Source organism: Melampsora larici-populina, assembly GCF_000204055.1.
Source record: "Melampsora larici-populina 98AG31 unplaced genomic scaffold MELLAscaffold_82, whole genome shotgun sequence".
NCBI lineage: Eukaryota > Fungi > Basidiomycota > Pucciniomycetes > Pucciniales > Melampsoraceae > Melampsora > Melampsora laricis-populina.
Genome location: NW_006768846.1, coordinates 205,509 through 233,091, shown reverse-complemented (window position 1 = coordinate 233,091; position 27,583 = coordinate 205,509). Strand labels below are relative to the sequence as shown.

The 27,583-nt window shown below is 42.1% G+C and overlaps 5 protein-coding genes across 5 annotated transcripts; 3 read left to right on the top strand and 2 right to left on the bottom strand.

Annotated features, from left to right (window-relative positions):
• Positions 1–851: 851 nt before the first annotated feature.
• On the bottom strand, positions 852–2,110 carry MELLADRAFT_73559 (uncharacterized protein; the record flags this gene model as incomplete). Its single annotated transcript, XM_007417991.1, has 2 exons — positions 852–1,910; positions 2,002–2,110. The coding sequence occupies 2 exons, from the start codon at positions 2,086–2,088 to the stop codon at positions 1,131–1,133; spliced, it is 867 nt and encodes a 288-aa protein (XP_007418053.1).
• Positions 2,111–4,153: 2,043 nt separating this feature from the next.
• MELLADRAFT_45981 (uncharacterized protein) lies at positions 4,154–6,708 on the top strand (the record flags this gene model as incomplete). Its single annotated transcript, XM_007417979.1, has 8 exons — positions 4,154–4,247; positions 4,334–4,396; positions 4,486–4,720; positions 4,828–5,190; positions 5,279–5,444; positions 5,528–5,539; positions 5,628–5,787; positions 5,874–6,708. 8 exons carry the CDS (start codon positions 4,226–4,228, stop codon positions 6,320–6,322), a joined length of 1,470 nt encoding a protein of 489 aa, XP_007418041.1.
• Positions 6,709–6,927: 219 nt separating this feature from the next.
• On the bottom strand, positions 6,928–9,218 carry MELLADRAFT_45978 (uncharacterized protein; the record flags this gene model as incomplete). The annotated part of the gene is made up of 8 exons (XM_007417978.1): positions 6,928–7,160; positions 7,275–7,651; positions 7,726–7,994; positions 8,082–8,338; positions 8,431–8,495; positions 8,574–8,688; positions 8,790–8,968; positions 9,043–9,218. The coding sequence occupies 8 exons, from the start codon at positions 9,056–9,058 to the stop codon at positions 7,035–7,037; spliced, it is 1,404 nt and encodes a 467-aa protein (XP_007418040.1).
• An 8,726-nt stretch (positions 9,219–17,944) lies between these two features.
• MELLADRAFT_45973 (uncharacterized protein) lies at positions 17,945–19,733 on the top strand (the record flags this gene model as incomplete). The annotated part of the gene is made up of 5 exons (XM_007417977.1): positions 17,945–18,006; positions 18,093–18,628; positions 18,704–19,045; positions 19,123–19,356; positions 19,423–19,733. The coding sequence occupies 5 exons, from the start codon at positions 17,967–17,969 to the stop codon at positions 19,480–19,482; spliced, it is 1,212 nt and encodes a 403-aa protein (XP_007418039.1).
• Positions 19,734–21,372: 1,639 nt separating this feature from the next.
• On the top strand, positions 21,373–23,479 carry MELLADRAFT_69158 (uncharacterized protein; the record flags this gene model as incomplete). The annotated part of the gene is made up of 3 exons (XM_007417988.1): positions 21,373–22,126; positions 22,190–22,378; positions 22,476–23,479. The coding sequence occupies 3 exons, from the start codon at positions 21,373–21,375 to the stop codon at positions 23,477–23,479; spliced, it is 1,947 nt and encodes a 648-aa protein (XP_007418050.1).
• Positions 23,480–27,583: the final 4,104 nt, after the last annotated feature.

Below are 27,583 nucleotides of genomic sequence, written 5' to 3'. Positions count from 1 at the left end.
CATAATATCAACTTGGAGCACCATGAACAAACCTTGATCAAGGGCTAAAACATCTCTTGATTCAAGTAAAATCACAAATAGCGCCCTTCAAGAAATATATAAGATTTACATAAATAGATAAATTTGAAGTGAGCTTGCTTAGTTTAGATATAATAGGGCAAAAGCTCATGATTATCATGCATCATGGATCACCGTGTATGGGTACATCATTCTTTTGTTGCATAAAATTCAATTGGATTAACCTTATCTCCTCTCACGAGTCACCACCATCAACACGACTCTTGGAGTCCTGAGTATTGTTTTGTTTTCTAAACAAAAGACAACCCTTCAAAACCTTTCAATTCAATTCATTTACAATTCAAACTTCTTACCAAAAAAAAAGAAAAAAAAACTTTGAGCTCAAATTATTTAACAAGATAAAATTTATATATGCACTAAGAAATCAATCAATAAAAATATAAAAAAAAGAAAAACTAAAAAAAAGAAACCCACTACAAAAAAGAAGAAAGAAAAAACACATTTTACAAACAAACCAACTTCATTTTTTCATGACTTCCTTTCTTTTCTTTCTGGTACAACTTCAAATCATGTTCAAAATAATTTCATTTTTTTTTTGCTTTTGCTTTTGCTATCTTGTAAATAATTCATTCATAAAATAAAAACCCTACCACAAATCTTTTTTTCTACCGTTTTTTTCTGCCAAACCAAACAACTGACACAACACACACATACATATAAAAAAAGAGAAGAGTTACAATCAAATGAGAAAACACCGACCAAAAAGAAATGAGCTACATAAGTTTTAAAAAACCAAAAAGAAAGAAAGAAAGAAAAAGAAAAAGCCGTCGAGTAACAAACTAAAGATGATTTCTGAATTTGTTAATCAAAAGGAAAGCAAAAAAAAACTAACAAAACGATTTGCATACTTTATAAAAAAAAGAGATCGATACACAAAAAAAACGTGAAAAAAGACTTTATGAGAATTAAGTAAAGAAAAGTAAAAATGATGATACTCATCAAAATCAAAGTAGATGTCAAAAAAGAAAAAGCGAGGAAAAGAGAGGAAAAGAGAGAGAGAGAGAGAGAGTAAAGAAAAGAAACATGACTCTTGTATCGATCGATCCAATCTTCTACATAATCAAACAATCTTCAGTCTTCTTTGCTTTTGCAGTTTGGATTCCCATATCAGCAAACGAATTAAAAGTGGTGGTGTTAGTAGGACGTGAAGGAGTAGTCACAGGTTGAGTAGTGGTAGTGATTGTACGAGGTGGTGACATAGGTCCCTCATCTGTAAGTTGAACTCTAGAGGGTTGTCTTCCACGTCCTTGAAATTGTTGGGATGCTGGTCCTGGTTGATGATTATTAAATGAAGGAGGTGGTGAAATCTTTCGAGTTTGATCTTCTAAATGTAATGGTGAAGGACTACGAGAAGCGAATTGACGAGATTGATCAGGAGACAAAGCTCCAGGTCTCCTAACTCCCATCTCAGCTACCCTTTTGACTTCTTCAACTTGTTTCATCGTTTCGTTCTTAGATGGTGGTAAAGGTTTAAATCCACTTCGTTGGGCTGCAAGTGTATGTTTTCTAACTAATTTCAAATCGATATTATTCTCATGTTCGTTTCTCGAAAGTCTTGCTCCTCCAGTTTCTAAACATTCTAATCGGTTCTTAGCATCTAGATTATTACCATCTTGATATGCTTTTTCATACCATTTCTTGGCTAGATCTAAATCTGGTCTTCCTCCAATTCCAATCTCATGATAATATCCCAAAGCAAACATGGCTGATGGTAAATTCCTTCGAGCTGCTTTGTCTGCAAAGGTGACGGCTAAGGATTCGTTGGGAGAAAAATAACCTTCAGCTCCACAGAGGAACCATTTAGAGAGTGCCATATCGGCTTCGATCTCTCCCTGTAATTCAACAGTAGCACAAGAAGAGACGATGTTAAAACCTTTTCTGCATGCGATTGTTATTCAAAATTCAGATATAGAAACTACTGACCTGCTTAGAAGCCGAAGTATAATATTCCACCGATAACAAAGGATCAAAAGGACAACTTAATTGCGAATACTCATATAACCATCCCATCTTGTATTGAGCAGCAGCAAATCCTAAAAAAGCTGCTTTCTCAATGAGCTGTCTAGCTTCGATTGGGTTTGGTTTCAATACATCACTAGAGATTTGTGGTAAGGATTCAAAGTCACCAGCCCTGTAAACCAAATCAAACCAAACCATTAACAACAAAGCACTTCTTCAAAAATAAAAGAAAAAGCTTTCGTACAGTAACATTCCATAAATGTAAGCAGGTTGAGGAGTGTCTTCATCTGCCAAGTCTGCAGCCGATTTCAAATGAGCCACAGCTTTGACGACATCAGCTGGAAGTTGAAGTTGTCCTAAGAAGTATGACATTCCCAATCGCTAAGGATGGTTTCAAGAAAAAAGTAGATTAGTTTTGAGATGGTGGTCTTCAGAAATAGATAATGATCAACTCACATAAATACTAGCACAATCACCTAGACTCATCCCATGTTCATAAGCACCTACAGCACGATCCCAATCTTCAAAAGCTTCATATTCACGACCGATTCGAAACCAAGCTAGTTTATAACCCAAATTAGCAGCCGCTTCAAAATCTCTAAAGGCCATTTTCAAATCTTTAGATTTATAAGAAGGAAATGAACCCGTCGAAGCTAAATCAGCACGAAGATAGAGTGCTTCTGGTAAAGGTTGACTAGCTGATGCATGCTTTAAGATTGTCTTGAGTGCTATATCAGTATATTTAACTAATAGAGGATCAGAGATCCGAGTGGCTGTAGCATTTGAATTCTCAGGTAATGGTTTAGGTTCAGATTGAGACTTTTCAATGAATTTCAAAACTTTTCCAGACCATTTGATTTGATTGAAAGGATCATGAACATGAAAATAATCATCGTATTGTTGAGTAAGCAGTTCTAGATCGACGACTGGGATTGAGATCTTTCGACTGGAAGGACTTTGTTGACGAGTGATGGGAGAGTAAGGAGGAGTTGGGTTTGGGTTGGATAGATTAGTGAGTAGTTTAGGTCTAGATGAAGGAGATAGAGGAGATAAAGGAACTTGAGATTGAATTGGATTGAGATTAGGAGAAGGGAATGAGATGGGTTGTGAATGAGTTGATCGATTACTATGAGAATGATGTAATTGAGGTTTAGGTTGAGAAGAAGAAAGATCGGATTGATGATGATGTAGATTAGAAGCAGTCAGAGCAGATGAATGATCCAGTTGGTTTGTAAGAGATCCATTTCGATAAGTTCGTTGTTCTGTTTTGTTTAGATTAGTATTCTTGATGAACCAAATCAAAAATCAATCAAGAATGATAATCTTACATACCATTTGCAGTTTGATTTAAATAAGATAAAGGAACAGGTGGAAGTGAAGGTCTAGTAGTAGGATACCTAGATTGAGATGGAGATTGAGGTTGGATTGGTGAATTAGGTTCTCTCAGTTGAGGTGGTAATGGTGTTAGATTAGGTCGAGGTCGCTGAGGATAATAAGCCATTTGAGAGTCTCTTGAATGAATGAGTCTTGATGAAGTGAAGTTGAGAAGAAATGAATCACTATCACTATGACTATACAGTCTATTTATCGAAATAAAGAAATCAAATAAAATGTACTTTTCTGTATTTCCAAAACTGTAGAAAAGGCACTTTTCCTTTCATTTCTAACATGTCATCTATGTAACAGGTCTCCACAATGGCTCAAGAAACCCTCAAAGGCAGTTTCAAGTTTCAACTCTGTTCACAGTTCAAGTTCCTTGCGAGCGTGAATCGTGATCTTGCCAGCTGGTGTGCTCTGATCATCTTCTATGTAGTTTGTAGATCACTTTACTTATCACATAGGATCTTCTCACTATAGAAAACTATTGCATTCTGCTAGTTTATCCTATTGTGTTGTTGATTTGCAAGTTGCAAGCATTCTTTGCATGGATCAACCTGAACCAAAGAGAGTACATGGTGGATAAGGGTGAAGATCGATGAGAATTGAGTTTGTGTGGTGAGAATGAGATGGTGAATTAAAGAGGCAACCGTTTGATTCATGGCAGGAACATGTTTTAAGGGCCGAGTACTCATGTGACTGTATCAATTGGAGATTCATAATTCAAAGCAGACAACCAATTTCGACTTCACCATCGAGTACCTTACGATCCATTCGACCCACATCAATCAAATCAACTCTTCAGCAAAACATGGATCGATGGAGTCAATCAAGTTGAGCATTTTCTTTACAAATCTCCTTTCCAAGTCATCAACACTTATCTCACCAAAACAAATCTCGATCAACACTTCAATCTCAGCCTTAAAGACTACAATCTGTTCTATCCTGACTGTGGTCACAGTAGGACCTTTGATCTATTATGGTAAGTCATTTCTATCTTGATTACTATTCTATCATCCAAAAACTGAACTGTTTTGTTTTTGATTTCTTCCTATCTACAATTCCATTAAGCTCATTGTGAATTTCATCGAAAACGTGAAATTAAGAATCGAAAAAGAAGATTTGAAATTGATTTAAACCGTTTGAAATCTAATCAAACTAAACATCAAATTAATGAAGATGATAATAGACAATCCCATAAAGATCAATTAGAAGAAATCGTCAAGACTCGTTATGCTAGTCTTCAAATCGGTGGTAGATTTCAAAACCCATTTGAAGAATGGAGAGAACAAGGAGCTTGGGAATGGTCAGTGTTTGAAAAGCTTATCAAATCTCCACCAAAAAAAACATCAGATTCCAACTCGAATTCTAAAGATCAACATCTTCAATCCTTGGTAATTCTCTGGTCTATAGGGCATTTTGGCATTTAATTTATAAACCTTTAACGGGTCGAAGTCCATTCTTTTTTAATCATGGGATTCCAACCGGTTCGAATGCTTCGAATACTTTATCCCAAACCTTACCACAAGAAACTCCAAATTGGCAACATTTGTTTTTTTCTAAACCTTTTACATCTCACCTTGATTCATCTCATCATCATGAAACAACAGATGATTTGTTAGGTAAGAGTTGGGATCGATTATCTAATGAGATCGGTTCATCCACCAAACCATCATCCGATCAATCTTCTAGCTCTTCTTCTCCATCTCAAAGTCTTCGTCAAGATCAACCGATCAGAGTCTCTGATCAATTCTCCTTTACCTGGATCGGACAAAGGTATGTGAATCTTGAATGATCATCAAACACTTTTAAAACAAAACTTCATCTCCTCACCTTGATTTCGTCGATCGCCTACGATCCTTAGTACCTGTTATGTTCAACTCGAAGGTTTATGCATCTTAACAGATCCTACCTTTAGTATTCGAACTATGGAATCTTTCATGGCCCCTTCTCGTCTCCGATCACCACCATGCGAGTTGAAGGATTTATTAAGGATCGATGTGGTTCTTGTCAGCCATTCGCACTATGATGTATGTGGTTTTGAAAAGCTTTGTTTGATTTCCACATTTTCTAGATGATCACGATTTCTCATCAATCTTCGTTCGGTTTCTAGCACCTTGACATCGTATGTAATCTAGGATCTTCTTTTTCCATCTATACTGCATTCGTCCGGTGATTGAGATCATCATGGTTTGGATGACGGCGGACCTTAGAAAGCGGTTCAATACCTAGCCAATTCTGTCCTTTGGATCATCCCTTTAGGTTTAGGATCTTGGTTTCGTCAACAAGGAGTGACGAATTTTCGAGAGATGAATTGGTGGGATAAGACCCAGGTTGAGATTCCTGGTTCATCAGGTCGAAAGGTTACAGTCGGTAAGTCTTGAGATCTTCAATTCGACAAATCAAAGGTTTTGAAGAAACTGACTGTATTTGATGAACCGATGAACCGATGAGGATAGTTGCATGTCCAACCATGCATTGGTCAGCTCGTACACCACTAGATACCAATCAATCTTTATGGAATTCGTTTGCAGTTCTAGGAGATCATAGTAAATTCTTTCATGTAGGAGATACAGGATATTGTTCGAATCTGTTTAATCAGATTGGAGAATTATATGGACCGTTTGATTTAGCAGCGATTCCGATTGGATCTTATGAACCTTTATGGCATTTATCTTCACAACATACCGATCCGATTGGATCGGTTAAGATCATGTTGGAACTTCAAGCTAAGTTGGCCATTGGAGTTCATTGGGGTACTTGGATGATGTCGGATGAAACTTATGATTCTCCTTTGAAAGATCTTCAAAAGGCTATTTCATTGGTTTTAGGTGATGATCATCAAGATCAATCTAGGTTTAAGACCGTTCCAATGGGTAGAACATTGGTATTGAAATCAAATGAATGATTTTTATGGCTTTTCATCTTTTGGCTTTCACTGGAAGGTTTCAGTCCTTTTGACTTTTCATCACTTTGTGTGAAATTTGTGTTTTGTTTGTTTATGTTTTGTTTGTTTGTTTGTGAATAGAAGAGATAGTAAATAGGAAAGGAATTGTAGAAGGATCTGTTTGATTTCAAGTTTTCTTTTTCTTCGCATTATCATTGTGATTCTTATTATCATCATTTTCTATCACCATCAATCTTGGTGATAAGGTAAATGAAGGTCATACTTTTGGATCATCATGATGTCTACTTTTAGTCTTACCATCGGCATGTACTTTCCTTGTTGTCAATCATGGAGTTCAGGTTATGAGTAATAAGTAATGTCTGTAACAAATCTAGTTGGATCAATTCTTTCTTTGCCCGAGGTTGGTGGAGAATGGTCAGCAAGTTAACAGATTCCATGAGAGATACACATGCGCCTACATCAGCATGGATTTTGGCAATATTTCAAGCTAATCCCCATTGTAGATGTGTCAGTGAGAATACCTTTTCAGCTACCGTGGTATTCTCTTCTCCTTCAGAGCCAAGGGTGATTGTCTTACATTGATAGTACGATTGCAAGGCAACTTAAGCAAGAGGGAATGATACTGCTTGTAAACAACTCTGTTAAGCCTAATACAAAAAAACTGATGGGTACATTTACAAACAAGTCATAACAACTGCACACACAATTCACTTCATTTCAATCCACTACCTAACTCAAATGGAGCAGAAGTCTTTTCTCTAACTTCTTCTAAGCTCACGCCCGGTTGAAGTTCACTTAACCACATCTGACCAGCCGCTCGATCAATGTCAAAGACAGCCTGTGATGAACAAACAAGGTTGACATAAGAGGTTTGTTTGGAAGGTGGATTGCCAGAGAGTCAGACACTGAACCATCTAGATGTAAAAAAAACTGGTATGGAAAGTGGACTGACCAAATCTGTGATGATCTGGCTCACACAACGTGTACCCGTCAAAGGCAAATCACATTTCTCTAAAATCTTACTCTTACCATATTTATCACAATGATCCATGACAATCACTACCTTTGTAGCATCTGGGTTTGAAACCAAATCCATGGCTCCTCCCATTCCTTTCACACTTTTACCAGGGATCATAAAGTTAGCTAGATCTCCTGAGCTCGAGACTTGCATAGCTCCTAGGATCGATACATCCACGTGTCCTCCTCGGATCATCGCAAAGGATTCTGCCGAGTCAAATGTAGACGCTCCTGGTAGTAAGGTCACCGTCTCTTTTCCAGCGTTGACGATGTCTGGATCAACTTGTTCAGGAGTTGGATAAGGTCCCATGCCTGATTCAAAGAAACCAATGAATCGCATCAGATGCCATCAGCACAACGCAAAAGTAATTCGACTGAGAACTAACCTATTATCCCATTCTCACTATGGATATGTACATGTGTACCAGGTGGTAAAAAGGCTGGAGCAAGCATAGGCATTCCGATACCCAAGTTGACATACATCCCATCTTTGAGTTCTTTCGCGGCGCGGCGAACAATCAATTCTCGTTTTTGTTGTGAAGAATTTTGGTTGGTTTCCTTAGATGGTGAACTGTTAGTCATTGGCTCTGGTTCCGATCTTAACACCACTTTCTCCACTCTTTTTTCAGCTGTGGCTGGTACGATTCGATCAACACTACAAATATCCCGAGTCAACCTTCTTCTGAGGGGGTAATGGGATCTAATAGAGTGCTACAGAGAGTCGATAAGAAAGAAGGCTTACAAGATTCCGGGCAGATGCACTTGTCCTGGATCAATTTCACCAGGCTCAACAATATGCTCAGCTTCGACAATCGTCAACTTTGCGTTTCGTGCCATCACACCACTAAAGTTTTGGGCAGCATATCGAAAGACACAGTTTCCTAACTTATCGGCTTTCCAAACGTGTACAAATGCGTAATCTGCTTTGATGGCTTCTTCAAGTAAGTAATCACGACCATCAAACCTTCGTACCTCCCTAGGCTTCCCTGGGATCTCAACCTAGTCGAGTGGAAAGGTGGTTGGTATGTCAGCACGGCTGAATTCTAGACCGACAAGATTTCCCGAGATTGCTATGTAGGGTCTAGATATACCTTTGAGGGGTCCTGAGGGTTGTATTTGATGGGTATCATACCAGTTTGTACGGGTGTTCCAAATCCTATGCTTGCGCACGAAGCCATCCGGTTTCAGTTATCTCGTTCCTCGTACCAGATCGACTGTAAAATCATGAACCCACCGGTAGGGGTATAAAATGCGGGTATACCAGCGCTTCCCGCTCGACATCTCTCTGCGAGAGTACCTTGTGGGTTGAGTTCTAATGATATTTTTCCAGTAAGGTAAAGGTTTTCAAACTAGCTTCTCGAATAATCATGACCATCAGATTCGTTAAAGCCTTTTAGATGACAGGTTGATGGATTTGATCAAAGTGCTGTTGGTTGGAATGCTCACGCACATGCTTGTTCGCACCGATATAAGAGCTAATCATTTTGCTGATCTGACCCGAATGAAGTAAAGTTCCAAGACCGTAATGATCAACACCAGCATTGTTAGAAACGGCTGTGAGATTTTTGACTTCTGGACGCTTGGCTAGAGCTTGGATTAATGTATCAGGTGTGCCACAGAGTCCAAAACCTAAAAACCCAATAAAACAGATGATCGATCAATATTTTGAAAATCGAGTGAGAAGTATCATGAAGTGAACAAACCTCCTGAAAGAAGCATAGAGTCTCCAACAAGATCTGCTACAGCATGATCGGCTGATTCAAACACCTTGCTTTGATGATCAGACTTGCGAGGCTTCTTGGAGAGTGATCGAGAGAAGAATGTGTAATTTGTTAGGACAGGCAAACTGGTGCCTATCCTCAAATCGAAACCGAGTTTGGTTTGTTGTCGCCAGATTGTAGGACAACGTAGCATGATGAGATGAGTTTGTGATCGAATGAAGATTGGTGAGTTGATGATAACAGTAATTTATGAACCGGACACAGTACTATTGATATGGTGAACCGGCTTTTTGATTAACCGGATAAGCGCCATTTTGGAGTCAGTCACTTTGATTGGGGTAGAATTCCTGAAGTATATACCAAAAGTCGTCCATCACGCCTGACAATCAACTTGCGTTTGAAAAGATTCAAATCAATTATGGATTGATCCACTTCTCTGACCATCAAGTGAAGGTTTACTTCTAGTGTATGCTGGAGCTAAGTGACCCACCGCTGCCCAAAAATCATGATTTGAAGTCTTGATGGAAAGGATCCAATGAACACCCACTTGACCAGAATTACCCCACAAGGCTGGGATCATTGTGAAGTACAGAATTAATTTCCAGAAAAGGAAACAGGTCCTTCCAACCGTCATGCATAGTCGAAGCACGGCAATAAGCAAGTCTGGAGAATTTGGAAGTGACAAATTGCTAGATGGCACAAAAGCTCAACTGACTGGAATTGAGCAAGCTTGATATTCGTCAACTTCGCTTGTGGATATTTCTCAAGTTAAAGGTTGAACAACTGTCATAATCTGGATCATCATACCCTCTGATGACCCTCAATTATTGATCTCCAAGGCCTGGCATGGTGAAACCACCATTTTCCTGGAACAGTTTATTTTAAAGCAAGATGACCCATATTGATTTGGAATAACAAGCGCTTTCTGACCTTTGCAAAAGAAGATAACTAGATGTAAAGCAACAGATTGCACATGTAGAGCTCAGGTAGCCAACAAAGGAAATGAGTGAGTTCATGAACGCTGCTCATGTCCCTGCAAATCAACCCACTGAAAGTCAAGATTCTCTCAATCATAGGTCAAAAGCTGAACTTTGAACAGAAAAAGTCACCCCTTTAATTGGAAACTTCCAATGTTTTATCTTTGCCAAATTTTGCATACCTCTTTGGTGCTTGTGGCCCTATGCCAAAGACTGTGTTACGATCCTCAAGAGACATGTAACTGTTAGTGAAATACCGGGTAGTAGATGTCACAGACACGAGATTAGACTATGTTGTACAAACCACAGTTGTCTTTTCTCTTTCTTCTTCATACGACAATCTGCATAGCTTATTAGACACCCAACCTTGATCCCCGCCGAGAACCCCACACCGAGGCCTTAACATATTGTCGTATCTACAACAAGCGGGCATCAACAGATCAGAAGAACTAGAATCAGAAACTTTAAGAATTGAAATTGAACTCGAATAAGATTAGAAACAACAAGAAGGATAGATTAGATCATATTTAGAAAATCATTGAACTGAAACTTTATACTTGATATTGAACGCACCACTGAAGATTAACACCGAACTACCTCCGCAGAACTCTATCGATCACGTCTCCCTCATACAGATCTCCCTTGCTCGACGACGACGATCCGGATAGTGATCGTGAGGAATCCTTTGTCGACACCAACCAAGCACCACCTGTCACTGAACTTACGGTCGATGAGATGGAGGAAATCCAGCGTCAGTTAACTGAACTCCAGAATTCATTAGCCGGAGAACGTCGCCTTCGAGAACAAGCCGAAGCCCGCAGTAGACAGGCGGAAGAGCGATTAGCCGCTATCGAGTCTTCTCGTAACACTACTTCGCATACCTTCACTAATGCGGGGAATGCAGCACCTCCTACAGTGCCACAACACGAGACGACCCCAAATCCCAAAGGGCCTAAGGTCGCCACGCCCGACAAGTTTGATGGCAATCGAGGTGGCCCAGCTGAAGTCTTTGCCAGCCAAGTCCAACTGTATATGTTGGCACACCCTCATCTATTCCCCACCGACCGTACTAAGGTCGTATTCGCGCTATCATACCTCACGGGTACTGCGAGTTCATGGGCCCAACCGATGATGACAGAGTTACTTGACGACTCCACTGCCCATTTAGTCACGTTTGACCGGTTCGTGCGTAACTTTAAAGCGATGTATTTCGACACCGAAAAGAAGTCGAAGGCGGAGAAGGCATTACGATCCCTTACCCAGAAATCCACTGTCGCAGCGTACACCTATGAGTTTAACTTACACGCTGCTAACACAGGCTGGGAAGTGCCTACACTGATCAGCCAGTTTGAACAAGGCCTGAAACGAGACATAAGAGTAGCTATGGTACTAGTTCAAGATGAGTTCACTTCAGTAGAGCAAATAGCCAACCTCGCGATCAAACTGGACAACAAAATCCACGGTACAGCAGACACTTCGACCACTGTATCAACACCAGCTCGAGACCCCAATGCGATGGACATCTCATCTTCGTTTACTCGACTATCCGATGAAGAACGATCTCATCGTTTACGTACTGGTGCTTGTTTCAAATGTGCTGCACGAGGCCACCGTGCCAATGCTTGTCCTGGTAGAACGGGTGATCGTAGAGGAAGAGGAAATGGGGGTTACAGTAGTCGCATTGCTGATTTAGAGGTGAAGCTAGCTGCTTTGAATGATAGTAGGAATGAAGTGAAGGATCGGGCAGAGGGTTCTAGTCGTAGTGATGTTTCAAAAAATGGAGGCGCTCAAGCTTGACGGTTGTGCCTAGCTTGAGCAGTATGGATTTGGGTGCTTCAATAGCTCTAGGAACTAGCACTGTTGTAACTTGCAATACGAGCGACCCACGCTTATTCCTCTCAGTTACCTTTTCCCTGACCCAAAATCCACGCGCCACACCATCGTATTACCCATCAGCCCGCCTCCTGATTGATTCAGGTGCCACCCACAATGTGTTGGGAGAATCATTTGCAAGAAAAGCCGATATCTTACACCTAGGAGTGAGCACTTCACGCGACATCACAGGATTCAATGGTTCAAGATCAAGATCTTCACATGAACTGGACCTCTACCTCGAACGCGACACCCAACCCACCAACTTCATCATCACCGACCTTAAGAATACGTATGACGGTATCCTAGGCATTCCATGGATCCGCGCGAACAGTCACAGGATTGACTGGAGTAGTGGTATCATCACCACAGCTAATGTTTTTGCTGCCTCCACAGTAGTGGAGTCGTCTGGACCATCAAAACCCTCCAAGGATCCCAAGTTGGAACACCCGAGGGACGCTAGGTACCGTGACGAGGGGATGTGTGTTACTGATAACACGTTAACATCCCCGCAGAGTGAGTCTTTTAATCTATTACCTCAATCAGATTCACCCGAAGGTGTTGGCAAGCATGATTCTCTTCTACAACAGCTAGAATCCAGTACGACAAACAACGAATACAACCTCACCGAAGGCACGATTACACACTCTAACCTGTTAACGCCCGACATCAAGACTCAAACTGAAGGAGACTGCATTGCGGCTGATGATCCAGCCTCGTCTACGCCGAAACATAACCCTGAAGGTCCACTGGAGGAGCCCACAGGGCACGCAAGGCAACATGACGAGGGGGCGTGTATTGTAAAAAGTACACATAAGCCCCCGCAATGTGAGTTCGACTCGTCTCATCTCAACCCATCCCCCGTATCAGCTGGCAAGCCTTTTCTTTCCCTAAATAACAGTCCCACCGAAATCAGCTCCTTGAAAGCCTCGTGGTCGACTTCTGCTTGTCTAGCAGCCGATGAAAAAAAGAACATACCCACTAAATCAGTGGAAGAGCTAGTACCAACAGCTTATCATCGGTATATCCGCATGTTTCAGAAATCCAATGCTCAATGCCTACCACCTCGAAGAAAATATGACTTCAAAGTAGAGCTGGTAGAAGGAGCGCAACCTCAAGCTAGCAGGATAATACCATTATCCCCAGCTGAAACTCAGACTTTAGACAAAATGATAAACACTGGCCTGGCAAATGGTACTATCAGACGTACAACCTCACCCTGGGCAGCTCCGGTGCTCTTCACCGGGAAAAAAGATGGAAATCTAAGACCCTGCTTCGACTACCGTAAACTGAACGCCGTGACGGTTAAGAACAAATATCCGCTGCCCTTAACCATGGATCTGGTGGACAGTCTCCTCGACGCTGACAAGTACACCAAACTGGACTTACGGAATGCATACGGTAACCTACGAGTAGCTGAAGGAGACGAGGATAAACTCGCCTTCATCTGCAGAGCAGGTCAGTTTGCCCCCCTGACAATGCCTTTTGGACCAACGGGAGCTCCTGGATACTTCCAGTATTTCATGCAAGACATACTGCTCCAACATATTGGAAAAGACGCGGCTGCCTTTTTAGACGATATTATGATCTATACAAAAAAGGGGGTGCGGCACGAAAATGTTGTATTACAGATACTAGAGATCCTTGATAAACACCAACTATGGCTTAAACCAGAGAAGTGCGAATTCTCAAAATCAGAAGTCGAGTACTTAGGCCTGGTCATATCACGCAACAAGATCAAGATGGATCCTACTAAAGTAAGAGCCGTATCCGAGTGGCCAGCCCCAAGAAACGTCACCGAGCTCCAACGATTCATTGGATTTGCAAATTTTCATCGAAGATTCATCAGCCATTTCTCACAGACAACCAGACCCCTGCATAATCTGACACGCCATAAAACGCCTTACTTATGGGATGACGAGTGCAAGAAATCATTTGAAGAATTGAAGAATGCTTTCACGTCAGCACCGGTTTTGAAGATTGCAAATCCGTACAAACCTTTTGTACTGGAATGTGACTGTTCCAATTTTGCAATTGGCGCCGTACTATCCCAAATCAGCAAGGACGACAATGAACTACATCCAGTTGCATACTTATCCAGATCATTGGCACAGGCGGAACGGAATTATGAAATATTTGATAAGGAACTCCTTGCTATTGTGGCGTCTTTTAAAGAGTGGAGGCACTACTTAGAAGGAAACCCGAATAGATTGGACGTCATAGTATATACGGACCACCACAATCTTGAATCATTCATGACTACCAAACAATTAACCCGACGCCAAGCTAGATGGGCCGAGACTCTAGGATGCTTTGATTTTCAAATTAAATTCCGCCCAGGACAACAAGCCGCTAAACCAGATGCACTGTCAAGAAGACCAGACCTAGCGCCAACTCATGACGAAAAATTAACTTTTGGTCAACTGCTTAGACCGGAAAACATCACACCCGACACTTTTCAACCCGAGGTTGCAAGTATTGAATCTTGTTTTGAGAACGAGGAGATTGAACTACCAGATGCAGAGCATTGGTTCGAAGTAGATGTCTTGGGAGTAAACAATGAGACACCAACCGACCCCATCCTCAACGACGAAGATATCATAGGCCTAATCAGAAAGACTACTAATGATGATCCAAGACTGAAGGAACTTATACAAGCAATTTCCAATCCCATATCTACAGCAATACGTCAAAAAACGGCCAACTATAGAGTACATAATGGAATAGTGTATAATCAAGGGCGAATCGAAGTGCCAAACAACAACGAGATCAAACGCCAAATCCTACGCAGTCGCCACGATAGTCTACTAGCGGGACACCCGGGCAGGGCGAAGACACTTAGTTTAGTGAAGAGAAGCTTCACGTGGCCAAGCCAGAAAGCGTACACAAACAAATATGTAGATGGATGTGATTCTTGCCTACGAAACAAATCAAGTACTCAAAAGCCATTTGGATCTCTCGAGCCTCTACCAGTACCAGCGGGACCATGGGTCGACATCAGCTACGATTTGATTACCGGACTGCCACTTTCCAACGGAAAAGACAGTATACTCACAGTAGTCGATCGCCTCACGAAAATGAGCCATTTTATTCCATGCAACGAATCCATGACAGCAGAAACATTAGCAGACTTAATGGTGAAATTCGTATGGAAATTACATGGCACCCCCAGAACTATCACATCGGATAGAGGGAGCATCTTCATTTCTCAGATCACAAAGGAACTGGATAAGAGACTAGGCATTCGATTACAACCTTCCACAGCATACCACCCGCGCACCGATGGTCAGTCCGAAATTGTCAACAAAGTTGTAGAGCAGTACCTTCGACACTTTGTCAACTACCGACAGGACAACTGGGAGACTCTCTTACCCATCGCCGAATTCTCGTACAATAACAAGGACCACGCTTCGACAGGAGTCTCGCCGTTCAAAGCAAACTATGGGTATAATCCTAGTTTCAGTGGTATCCCCTCCGCAGAACAATGTATACCTTCAGTAGAGAAAAGACTGACAGAACTAATCAATGTACAATCGGAACTGACTGAGTGTTTGAAGACAGCACAGGAAGAGATGAAAATTCAGTTCGACAAGGGCATCCGCTCAACCCCCGATTGGAAGATTGGCGACCAGGTTTGGCTCAACAACAAGAACCTTTCGACGACAAGGCCTAGTCCTAAATTAGATCATAAGTGGATGGGTCCTTTTAACATCTCCAAGAAAATATCAAGATCCGCATATGAGCTGACTTTACCTACGTCAATGAGGGGTATACACCCAGTATTCCATGTCTCTCTACTTAGAAAACACGAAACAGACGGTATTGAAGGTCGTCAGGAATCCGAACCGCAGCCAACAATCATGGAAGGAAATGAAGAATGGGAAGTATTAGAAATATTAGACTGTAGAAAAAGGTATAGGAAGAAGGAATATTTAGTCAGCTGGAAAGGGTTTGGAACTGAACACAATTCATGGGAACCTGAGGAAAATTTATCAAATAGCAAAGATTTAGTGAATGAATTCAACATCAAATTCCCAAATGCAGCAAGTAAATACAAAAGGACAAGGAGAAAATGAGAGAGGGCAAGCTTTTTCCCACTGGGTTTTTTAACGCTGCCCGTGGAAGGAACGCAGAACTTGCAAGAGGGAGTTTGGGCGTAAAAAGGGGGATAATGTTACGATCCTCAAGAGACATGTAACTGTTAGTGAAATACCGGGTAGTAGATGTCACAGACACGAGATTAGACTATGTTGTACAAACCACAGTTGTCTTTTCTCTTTCTTCTTCATACGACAATCTGCATAGCTTATTAGACACCCAACCTTGATCCCCGCCGAGAACCCCACACCGAGGCCTTAACAGACTGAACTTATATGAATCCAGTCACTTTCCAGGTCCTTGTGGATTTTTTGATCACTGCTTATGATTCCATGGAAACATTCAGAAAATTAAGTTTCTAAGAAAACTAGGAATGTTAATTCCAACAAGAATTATTCACCAATATTTTCAAATTGATAAAGATAGTCTTGCTTATTTAACTCTGTCCTCTCACTTCCTAATCAATGTGTCACAGAGGCAGCTAGACTTCTTGAGCCTAGCTATCTGTTGCAAGGTTTTTATCCTACTGGATCTTTTCGAGCCTAAATCCTAGGAAATCTTGTGTGCTTTTTCCAAGATCATGAAAGAAGGTGTATCCTAAAACTTGATGTTCCTAATTCCAAGGAAAACTTTCTCAGGTTTTTCACAGAACCTCAATGGTGCATCAAATCATCTTGCACTGCAAATCTGAGCCATAAAGCATACACTACATATGTGCAAACATCTGAGTAAATGCTCAGCTATCAGCTACATACAGGTCCGCTCAGTTATCTGCTCATCTAGATAAGAAGTTCATGTGTAATACATGCTGTAACTTTGTTCAGATTGAGCCACACATCTCAAAATATTGACTACATATTCCATTCTCCTGGAGATCCATTCTTTTAGGAGAAAGCTCCTTCCGGAGAAATGAGAGGGCTGGCGGCCCTCCTCATAGATTCATAAATACGCTAAGTATTAGATGCTGTGGCGCAAGACTTGCCTTCAGGAGAAGGTGAGGCTTGCTCAGCGATGGGTGTAACAACACTCAGCGATCCCAGTCTTAGCGTCTCACACGCTAGACTGAAGTCCTCGAGAGAGATCTCGGGTTAGATCCTTTGAACCAAGGGTGGGAGGGGTCTGAAAGACAAGTGGGTTCAAAAAAGTAAGGATCTAGGAGTGAGATCTCTGGAGAAACGAAAGGGACGAGCAGGATGAGGTGAGAAGAGAGAAAGCTGTGAGAGTCTTCGTTCATCAGAGGGACGGAGACAGAACTCACCCCTGAACCAAGACATGGGAGGGATCAACCGTTCAGGGCGCGACGGGCTCATCACAAACGCTCTGATGAGGTGATCCTCAGGGCTCTTCTCCCTAACGTGTGTTACCAATCACGCGTTAGCCTTTTCAGTGAGATCTTTGTGACATGGACCGGGGTCGATCAATGGCTACTCAGGAAATATTCATGGAGCTGTGTAACAGTAGCAGGATGGGAATGTGATCACTAGGACCCATATTCCCATCTGGGAACCTCTTTAATGCTGGCAGTGGTGTATCCTAAAACTTGATGTTCCTAATTCCAAGGAAAACTTTCTCGGGTTTTTCACAGAACCTCAAGGATTGACCGTAAACCCTTAAAGCCAAAAGATAGTTTGCCTATCAGGTATGGAATTATGTAGGTTGAAAGATGTCTAAGCACTTTTTGGGACTAATCCCTGCTTCAAGAACTTCTATACTCTATGCACTCATATTTTTGTCCGTGGTGAATTGTGATAGTTTGGGTTTCTGCATGGATGATCGAGATGTGATGACATGTGGTTGACAGGGGAGACCTGATACTTGTGAAATCTACGATTAGGTCAAAATGTGGGCAGTCTGATGTCGACAACCTGTCAACCGCAAATTTTACTTGGTGCAGTCTAATTTTTTGTAAAACTCAAGTTTCAGTGCATCATTCCCATCACTCACACCAACCAACTCACAATGTCCAAGACGAAAACTGAAACCAAGAAAGCAGATAAGAGTAAGCCCAACTCTCTGATTGCTCTTACGCACTTAACTCCGTTATGGGATTAAAAACTTGCCGCTGACGAAAGTCTCTGTCAACAGGTGCCGGTCGAAAAAAGCCGTCGAAATCGGCCAGTCCCAACAATTCGAATAACAAGAAGCTCAAAGAACATGAGGCAGCAGAACCCGCCTCCGATATCAAGGCTCCTACCGGATCTAAGCCGGATGTTTCATCGGAAGTCTCTTCATCCAAGTCAAAGTCGACAAAGCCGGTCAAAAGCGCACTGAAGAAGTCAGACTCCCACACCGAGAAGCTCCCCAATTCACTCAAGAAAAAGTCTTCCAAAGTACAGATTAAAGAGTCTTCAGAGTTCGCTAGCATTTCGAAAGAAACAAAACCCTCCACTCCCAAAACCAAGTCCACCAAGTCACCGGTCCGTGTTGAACAGCAAGTCACAGAAGATCTTGAGGACGCATCTCTACTCACGGGCTTCGAAATCGAATCGGCTGAGGGTGATGACGATAGCTCTGATGATGATGATGACGAGGAATCACTCCCTGAGACATCCGCGTTCGACCTGAAGGATCTTCCCAAGGCCAGCAAGCGGCAAAAGTCATGCGGGAAGGGGGATGATGCAGTTTGTTATTGCCCTCTGATTTAACACTCTTTTCTGGACATCCATTCACGCTACTTTCCGTGTCTTCTGCTATAGTCGATCGACAATACTGGTGTGGTCTACCTGGGTCGGATCCCACACGGTTTCCACGAAGAGGAAATGAAAGGATATTTCAGTCAATTCGGGGAGATACGACGGGTCCGACTTTCACGTAATCGCCGGACGGGCAAGTCTAAGCATTATGGTTTCATTGAATTCAAACATAAAGAGGTGGCAGAGATCGTGGCAGAGACACTACACAATTATCTCTTGTGTGGCAATATGCTTCAATGTCAACTCTTGGAGAAGGATGAGATTCACCCGAGGTTGTGGCTCGGAAATAATCGCAAGTTCAGAAAAGATTGGAAGCCACGGGTCGCAAGAGAAAAGCATAACCAGGTAAGACAATCGTCCCTTTGGCCCTTCACTGGTCGCCTTCAAGATCCTTGTATTGATAAAATGTTTGTATCTTGTAGCCAAAATCCGAGGAACAGCAGCGTGTAATTACAGACCGTTTGATTGAACGAGAAACTTTGAAGCGTAAACGTTTGGAGACCCTAGGTATCTCTTACGACTACCCTGGCTATTGTTCATCCAAGGACTCCTCAAAACCCGCCAAGTCTATCGATAAGCCAGAGGCAAGTGCTACGAAAACTACGACTTCCACACAGGACTCCTCAGACAAAAGTAAAACTGAAGGAGTTGAAACGGTAAGCCGTTCTATATCAGCCACTGTTTTAAAGAAACTGACCGAGACCTCATCTGTTGGTATACAGATATCGATGCCAAAATCAAAGAATCAGCCAAAGAAGAAGAAAGCTCGCAAGTCTACCTGAGCGGCCATTTTCATTTCTTATTACCACCCACATAGATAATGATATGATCAATTGCGTTATTTCAACGATATCTCGCATAATGTTCGATGTAGTGAGGGGAGGGCTCCGTTTGCATTGCTCGCATGTACCTCTTGAAGCCTTCTTCACCCCTCAATCTTCCTTGTTCTGATGTTCCGACTCCCAATGTATGATTCTAGTGAATCATGGATCTGTATATACTATAAGCGTACCATACTACAAGCCCCAGACCCAGATCTCTGCCACAAGCGTACCAAGCCTAGGCTTACAAGCTCTGCACCCAACCTGTGCTTACACTTATGGTCATCCCCTTCATGAGTCGGTGTCGGCTGCTGGTATACCCACAGTCGGTATACACAGCAACGTGATACCATGCTTGACGAATCCACTTGAAAGCTGCTTGCCACAGTCGCCACCTGTCTTTTTGTCTTTTCAAAGGGACCCAAAAAGCCCAGACTATATAGTAAAGGTTTTGTGAGTGAAAGAGGCTGGCAATATCACGGGCATGAAGCTTCTTTGGTGGTCATAGAGTCCAGAGTACATAGGTGGAGACGCATGTCGCTCGCAAGACCTGACTCTTGCAGCGGGCGCTGTACCCGTCACCTTGGATCTAATCGGCGGTGTGGATTTCACAGTACTATCCTTGTGAAAGCTCATGAAATGCTGATGGCTTCCTGCTTTCGAGGTCAAGCGCTAACTTTGAGTAGGTCTTGAGCCCATGAGGACTGAGATCTGCTGCTACAACATACGTGTACGAAGCTCTCGGCTGCAAGGCACTGTATTGGTACGACTGGGTCATATTTGCTCGCAAGCTCGAGCTCAAGTCTAGGCCGACCAGACCTCCACGTCAAATCGTGGGCCACAGTCACACTAAAAATTACCGAGCGGCTAACTAGTGATTGGTGCCAATTTGATATGGAGATGTATCGTTCAGGAGATCTTCATGATTTTTTTGTCTCGGTAGGTTTCTCTGAATCCCTTCCCAAGGATAACGCAGGTAGCCAACCACTGCACCAGCTTTGTTTTAGGTTTGACTTATAACTCACTCAGAGACATTATCAGCTTTTTAGGATTGCTGGATTTAATCTGCGCCTACCTTGGCTCATCTGATCAAGGGGTCTAAGAACAAGACGAGTATACAAGCTGGCGTCTAATTGCATTGGCATCCGTATAGAATCACTCTACCAGGGCTAAGAACAAGAATGGTAGACAAGCAGGACACGGAGAAATACTGGATCGAGAATGAAATGCGAGTTCAAAGTATGTATACCGCTGGCAACAATGGACTTGTTCGATCATTCTTCAATCAACTTCAGACCCTGAGTAATCCTCCCAAGTCTTGAAGGCACTCGGGAACCTGGGCAAAGTGAATATGTTTGATTCCATTGTTTGAGTACCTTCTCTTCGTTCATTATCCATAGCAGTCTTTTGCACAATCTTTACTTTTGACACTCTTTAAATTTTGCTCGTCTCTCATTTTACTTTGCGCTCCTTTACATTATCCCCATCATAATATCCAATCGATAATTCTGCATCAACCCACCCTAATAACAAATCATTCCTCTATTCCAACCTGAAAATTTTGCACATCTCCTTCGACGATAATTATTCCAACGCCCGACCATCAAGCTCATACTCGAGGCACAAAGGAAGACTTCTCCCTAGCAAGGTATCAATATCGCATTCACCGAAAATCATATCTCCACCCCCAAATAGTTTTGAGAAGAACGCCAGTTGCGCTAGGAAATCTTGCGTGTGAGTGATTTGCTACTCTCAGCATGAACTGCTTCATCCTACACTACATGGCCCTTTGCTGATCTCATAAACACCCTCACGAATTTTCAATCACAAGCATTGTCATAGTTTATCATCATGAGCTTCTCATCAACTTTTCCATCCATGATGAGTTTTGAGGGACCCTATTCAAACGTCTTGCAGAGTCCTACCGCCGTCAAGAGCACTGGCCAATTTCTACCGCCGGCCTTCAAGCCATACAGGACATCAACAAACATCTCTGGCGCCCCGATGATACCTTTGGGTCCACAATTCACCGACGCCATGCCGTTCACAGGCTACCAAGTGAGCTACGCTACCAAGCGCCCACGCAGCGTGATTGAGGATCACCTTGAGGTTGATCACCCCGAACCTATTCGAGGCAAGCGAAGTCGGGTGCTGGATTCTACAGAGGCCATGTTCCATTCCCCAACCTCTAATCAGGGGGAATCCAACTTCACCTTCATGAGCCCAGATTCAATTCTAGGCTCATCCTCGAGCTACAATGACGTTATCACCCCCGAAATTTCTCGCCGTTCCTTTTCAGAAAAAGAAAGGCGCTACAAATCTTCCGTACCAGCTCTGTCTCCCCTTGCCACCCGGAATTGCTCCGTGGAAGACACACCCTCTGTGTCTTCGACTCCAATCTCGACTCCGAGGAAGTCTTCTTCCCAGTACGAGTCAGCTGCCAAACCTATGTTACATGTCCCAATGTTATCGTTATCTGTTACCGAAAGTCTCAACGAAGCACTCATGATCATCGGGTATTTGAGGCAAAAGTCGTTGAGCCGAGCATCAAATCCGAGAGATCGCAATACATGGTGTCAGGAGACTTTGTTGGCATTTGAAGAAGGTAAATTTCCACCCCAATCTACCTGCCATGGACACTATTGACGATATCCATTGTGTTTTCCAGCGATCAGGACTATACCCAGGCTGGGGCGTGCAAAACTACTAGCTTTGACACCGGAAGGGAAAAGGCCGTTCGGGAGGAATGAGCTGATAGCGGACTACATCTATCGAAGGACGGGCATTGAGCGCGATCGTAAACAGGTGTCAAGCCACATCCAGGTCATCAAGAACTCGAAAAAAGTTCAGCCTTGTAGTGAGTATATCTCAACAAGTCGGTGTGCATCAGAAAAGAACTCATGTCCCTGATCCGAGTTTAACCCTGTGCTTCCCTTTTTTACCATCAGTTTCAGAGCTCCTCTCACCAGCTCCTGATGGTGACAGCATGGCGTTCGATGATTGTACAGCAAGTTGGTACGGTGCTTGTATCACCGGTGACTTGCTAACACTTCATGCCTGCACGCCTGAACTACCTTTCCCAAGTCAGGTCCTAAGTCATCTGCCTGCCATGAGAAGCGATCTTGAATGGCAGAACTTCTTGAAAGCTGCCCACGAACTGAGGAAGTCGGGTCTCAGCAACACCAGGCTAGATCACTATTTGAACAACGCCAATGCCACCCAGAATTCGGAGATACATGAGATTGTCAAGGAGCTGGATACCTCTGTTATCCGACTGGCTTGCGATGCTACTTTTAAGAAAGTCTTGGAGAATCGTCCAGCCGCTCGAAAAGCTGTGGATTCTGTTGATGCTTCGAGCCCTACGAAGGAAAATAGGGCAGGCTCAGCGTTCCCGAATAGGATCCTCAGCTTTAACAACTCGTCAAATCCGAACTCGTTTCCAATCCCTTGTGGTCCACCATCAAACTCAATCCAGACTCCATTTTATGGATGTGATTTGACCAACAACGCTTTCCCCTCGCCTCGCCTCTTTCCTTCGGTTGACTTTCCTTACCATCCGCCGTACCAATTTCCACAGGTGAGGTTTCAAGCCAGCTTCTACATCTTCCCTCTCAAGGATGTAACAAAGATTGACCAAATTATTGAATATCTACAGGCACAGCCAAGCACGAGTTTTTGGTCTCCTACGACTCATCGGACGACAGATTTTAAGATCATGTCCGGATGGCCTCTCTCCTCCAGTTTCGAACAGGTGGGACAGTCAAGTCGAGGATATCCAGCGATATACAACGAAGAACAAAACTCGCGTCAGGAATTTCCTCTGGACACTCGGCGCACAGGTATTGTAAGCTGTCTCTTATACTCATTGAAATTTAAGTCAGTGATTAATTCGGAGAGAACTTTGAACACCAAAGAACTATCAACAGTGAGGCCGAAAAATGTAACCTGCCAAGTGTGATGTGAACAAAGAAGTGATGTCGTTATATGGCATGACACACTTTTCATCTTCAAAAACTCCCTGTGGATGATGATCACTGGCCTCAAATATCATTCATCTTTTTGTTTGATAATTATCATCATATTTGCGAAGTTTGTATCTTATTATGTGACTTTTCTCAATTGAAGTTTTTTAGTTATTTTTTCATCAATATATCAGTAATAGTGCCACCTTTAATATACCTCAGCATTTCTTCTCCATTGAATCTGTTCCATCTTTTCAAATCTCAAATCATTCTTCTCAATCCAATGTATTTATCTATTTGCACTCTACATCTTATAATAATGACATGTATCTTCTTCATTGGATTCACTTCAAACCTGAGCTCTCATCTCCAAAATTTGATATAATCCGCTTGAGTGCAAGCACATCTTCTTATGTGTGTGCATTTAATGTTCAGTGAGGGATAAGTCTGAAAGACTTGAGATCATCATTGTGCCTGATATGATGTTCCTCTCACTTTTATAACATTCTCCCTTGTTGTGAAGATCACTTGATACAGTTACATTTTTAGCCTTTCCCTTCTTCATTCTATGACCATGTACCTTTTATGTATGCCTGTACGGACTCAGGTTTCCTCTTCTGATCAACTTTTTGAATATTCTCAATTCAGGTGACAAATTTACAGCGTCATGACTTTGGCAATGGATATGGTATCAAAACTTGATTTGTTCTGTGTGCAAAAACTTTTGGATTCAAAACTTGGAGTCCCATTTCCACAGTTGAAAACTATGAAACTATCTTTGTAATATATCTCTTCATATATCCTTGCATCTTCAGGAATGGAGGTTTGATCACTATATTTATGACACAAAAGGGAAAGATGCATAGGGAGGATTATGAAGACTTTGAAAATACCGGACACCATCCTCATCTAGGATAATACCTAAGAGAGGCTTATCTCAGTCCAATGGAAATCTACCCATTTTGTATTGAATTCAGGTTTAGTTGTATACTTTAGTGGTCCATACAACAACACAATGTAGCTAACACAAACAACTAAAAAAATGTAAACCACCCAAAGAAACATAAATATAAATTTGATAAATATAAACCATTAAAACAATAAACTAAAATAAAGAACTGTAGAAAATAAACCATGTCACATAAAATAAATCATAAACTAAACCAAAAAACTAAAGCAAAATAAACTATGTTAAATAAAATAGACCATAAACTGAAACATTTTCTTTCTTTTAAGAATACCCTTAAACTAAGGAAACCACTATTTCCTGCCCAGGATGAAAAACCCAACACCCACTTATTTGGGGTTAATACCTGTAGATACCCGTGTGGTACCAACCCAATCTAGGCTACAACACACACCCCTGGCAGTACACTGGGCAGATACAGTGCGGGAAATATAGCCCCCAATGAGAATACTGGGCTATTCATCCCCATTCCTCAACTTCACAGGGGTGGCATCACAATAACAAACTTAGCCACTTCACTGAATTATTCCATCCTTTGAACTAACCACCCACAGCAAACCAAACTAACCACAACCACCCAGCCTCTGCCCTGTATGCAGGGAAACCAACCACCTTTCAAGGCACATCAACACAAGATGATGTGTCTCATGATTGTACGTTTCCTTCCCTCCCTCCTTCTGCTCCTTCCTGTTGAGCAAGAACTATCAGAGTCAAGCCTTCCTCTACTGATTGCTTGTTCCAATCCACATTACAGCCATCCCAATCGTCTACTTTAAGTTTGACTCTCCATCTCCCTCATTCCAACAATCCCTGTTTGGTGTTAACTCTCATCTTTAATGCCATGTCCAAGCAAAACCACTATGATATGTCCCGCTCTGCAATGGCCTCAACCTCAATTGGCTCAATCCAAAGTAACAACACAACACAACCTTTCATTCATCCAAACTATTGCTACCCACCTCCTGGGCTTGAATATCCACATCCCTTCTTATATCTGCACTTGGCCAGAAACATTGTCAGCTGGGCCTTCCAACTGAACACCCAGCACAACCAGTGCTCATCCCTAATCCCCTGTATCGCACCTCCTTCCCCTATCTGTGTCCTTCAACCTCCACATCCTTCACTTCCTAACGGCTTGAAAGACAATAAAAACTTTCCGCCTACACCTGCTTCATCTGCTCTTCACACCACAACATCTTCTAATCACCCAACAGGTCTGTTTAGTACAAATTTATGTCTTATGTGTTGTGATATTATTCAAGTCCATCATGTGCAAGTATCCTGATATGGAAATGGTTGAAGTGGAGGATAATGGTCTCTACTAGTTAGTAGTGATTATGATTTCCTTTTCAAGAGCTGAACTAATTCATCTAGTGTTACTTGTACTGCAAGTGTGTCTTCATCTGCCACCCCTTGCTTCTGAGCAGAATTTGTGCGCATGTTTCTTTTTCATTTATACTCTGAGCCTTTCAAGCTCCTTGTTCCCTCCTCATTGTGTGGAACTTGGACACTTAGGGCGCGTTCACTTGAGCAATTTCTGGTGAGAAATCACATTCTGTAAAATTTAAAGTGTCTATTTGGTGGTGTATGTTTCATTTTTGCATTAAAAATTTTACAGAATGTGATTTCTGGTCAGAAATTCCTTAAGTAAACGCGCCCTTAGAGTGAGTTCTTTTTATTCTTTTGACTCTTTTGACTCATTTTCATTTTACACACCTGGACCAGTACTCATTTGTTACAATAGACTTCCCTACCCACATTTTCATTCCTGTGTCCTCACAGGTAAGGCATCAAGTTTCCTCTGCCCTTTTCTTTTCTTTGTAACATCTTTGAGTCATCTTAGGCTCACTCCAACCTGTCTGTCCAGGTTTTGTTGTGTCAACTCATTTCCATGTTTTCTCTTTACATTATGTGTTACAGGAGGTTGACTGGCCTTTTTTTGCTTATTGTCCCCACATAGACCAATCGAGTGGACAATGGAATTCTAGATTAAGAATTTGAGTCCAAGCAAGACAATGATTTCCCCCTATTGGTATGATTGATGTTAACTTCACATAGATCACTGTCATAATACTAACATTAATGAGCTTCTTTGACTCAAGTTTTGAACCAGCACGCCAAATGGAATCACCCAAGATTGGGAAGCCATTTGTCAAAAAGGAAGTCAATCTTATGTATTTAAATGCCGTTGCACGGAATCAAGGATATGTGGTATATATCAAAAGCCACAAGACCAAAAATCAACGGATTATCTGGACCTACCTTGGGTGCTCAAAGGCCAGCAGCCATGTCAAACTCAAAACTCCCATCTAAACCATCAACTCTAAGGAAAAGGAGGACAAGGACAAGGCTTGCTTGACTTCATCTAAGAAGACAGGATGCACATTTGAGGTGTCTCTTAATCATCACTCTTCCAAGGCACAATGGGTTGTAACTTCTGACAGGGTCAAGAACCCACACAAAAAAATTCACAATCACCCTCCCTTTGACCAGCCCCACAACAAACGCCAATATTGACAAATTGGACCCAAAACAATAAGAAGGTTGCCTTACTCACTGCTGCAGGATGTCAACCCCGCCAGATTCAATCCCTCCTTGAGGTGACTAGTGGTGCAAAACCCCTTGTGCGGGATATTTATAACGCTTGTGCTTGTCATAAGAAAGGGTGGCTTAATGGAAGATCCCTGATTCAGGGTTTTTCTGATTTAGTCACTGAGCTCAACTGGGCTTTTGCAAGTCCTAACACTATCCATCTTGCTCGCCATTTTCCTATGGTACTTGGACTGGATTGCACCTATAAATCAAACTGATTCACCCTTCCACTCCTCCACATTGTTGGTACTACAAGTTCACACATATCATTCACTGTTGCACAACATCCTCACGTACCACAAACATGCTTGACTTCATTGATCAAACTAATTTGTTCAGATCTTCAGCTCTTCTACTCCACATTTCAGCAATTCATCTACCTCTTGAGTCAAAGGCAGCCATCTTGCATTGAGAACTTTTATTGAAGGACATAACAACCATTTTTGTAAATGTTTCCAAGATTTCAAATGCTGTGGTGAGCATCAGTTCAATGAGATTGCCGTATCAATAGGAATCAGACATGGAAAAAAGCTTCAGGCTG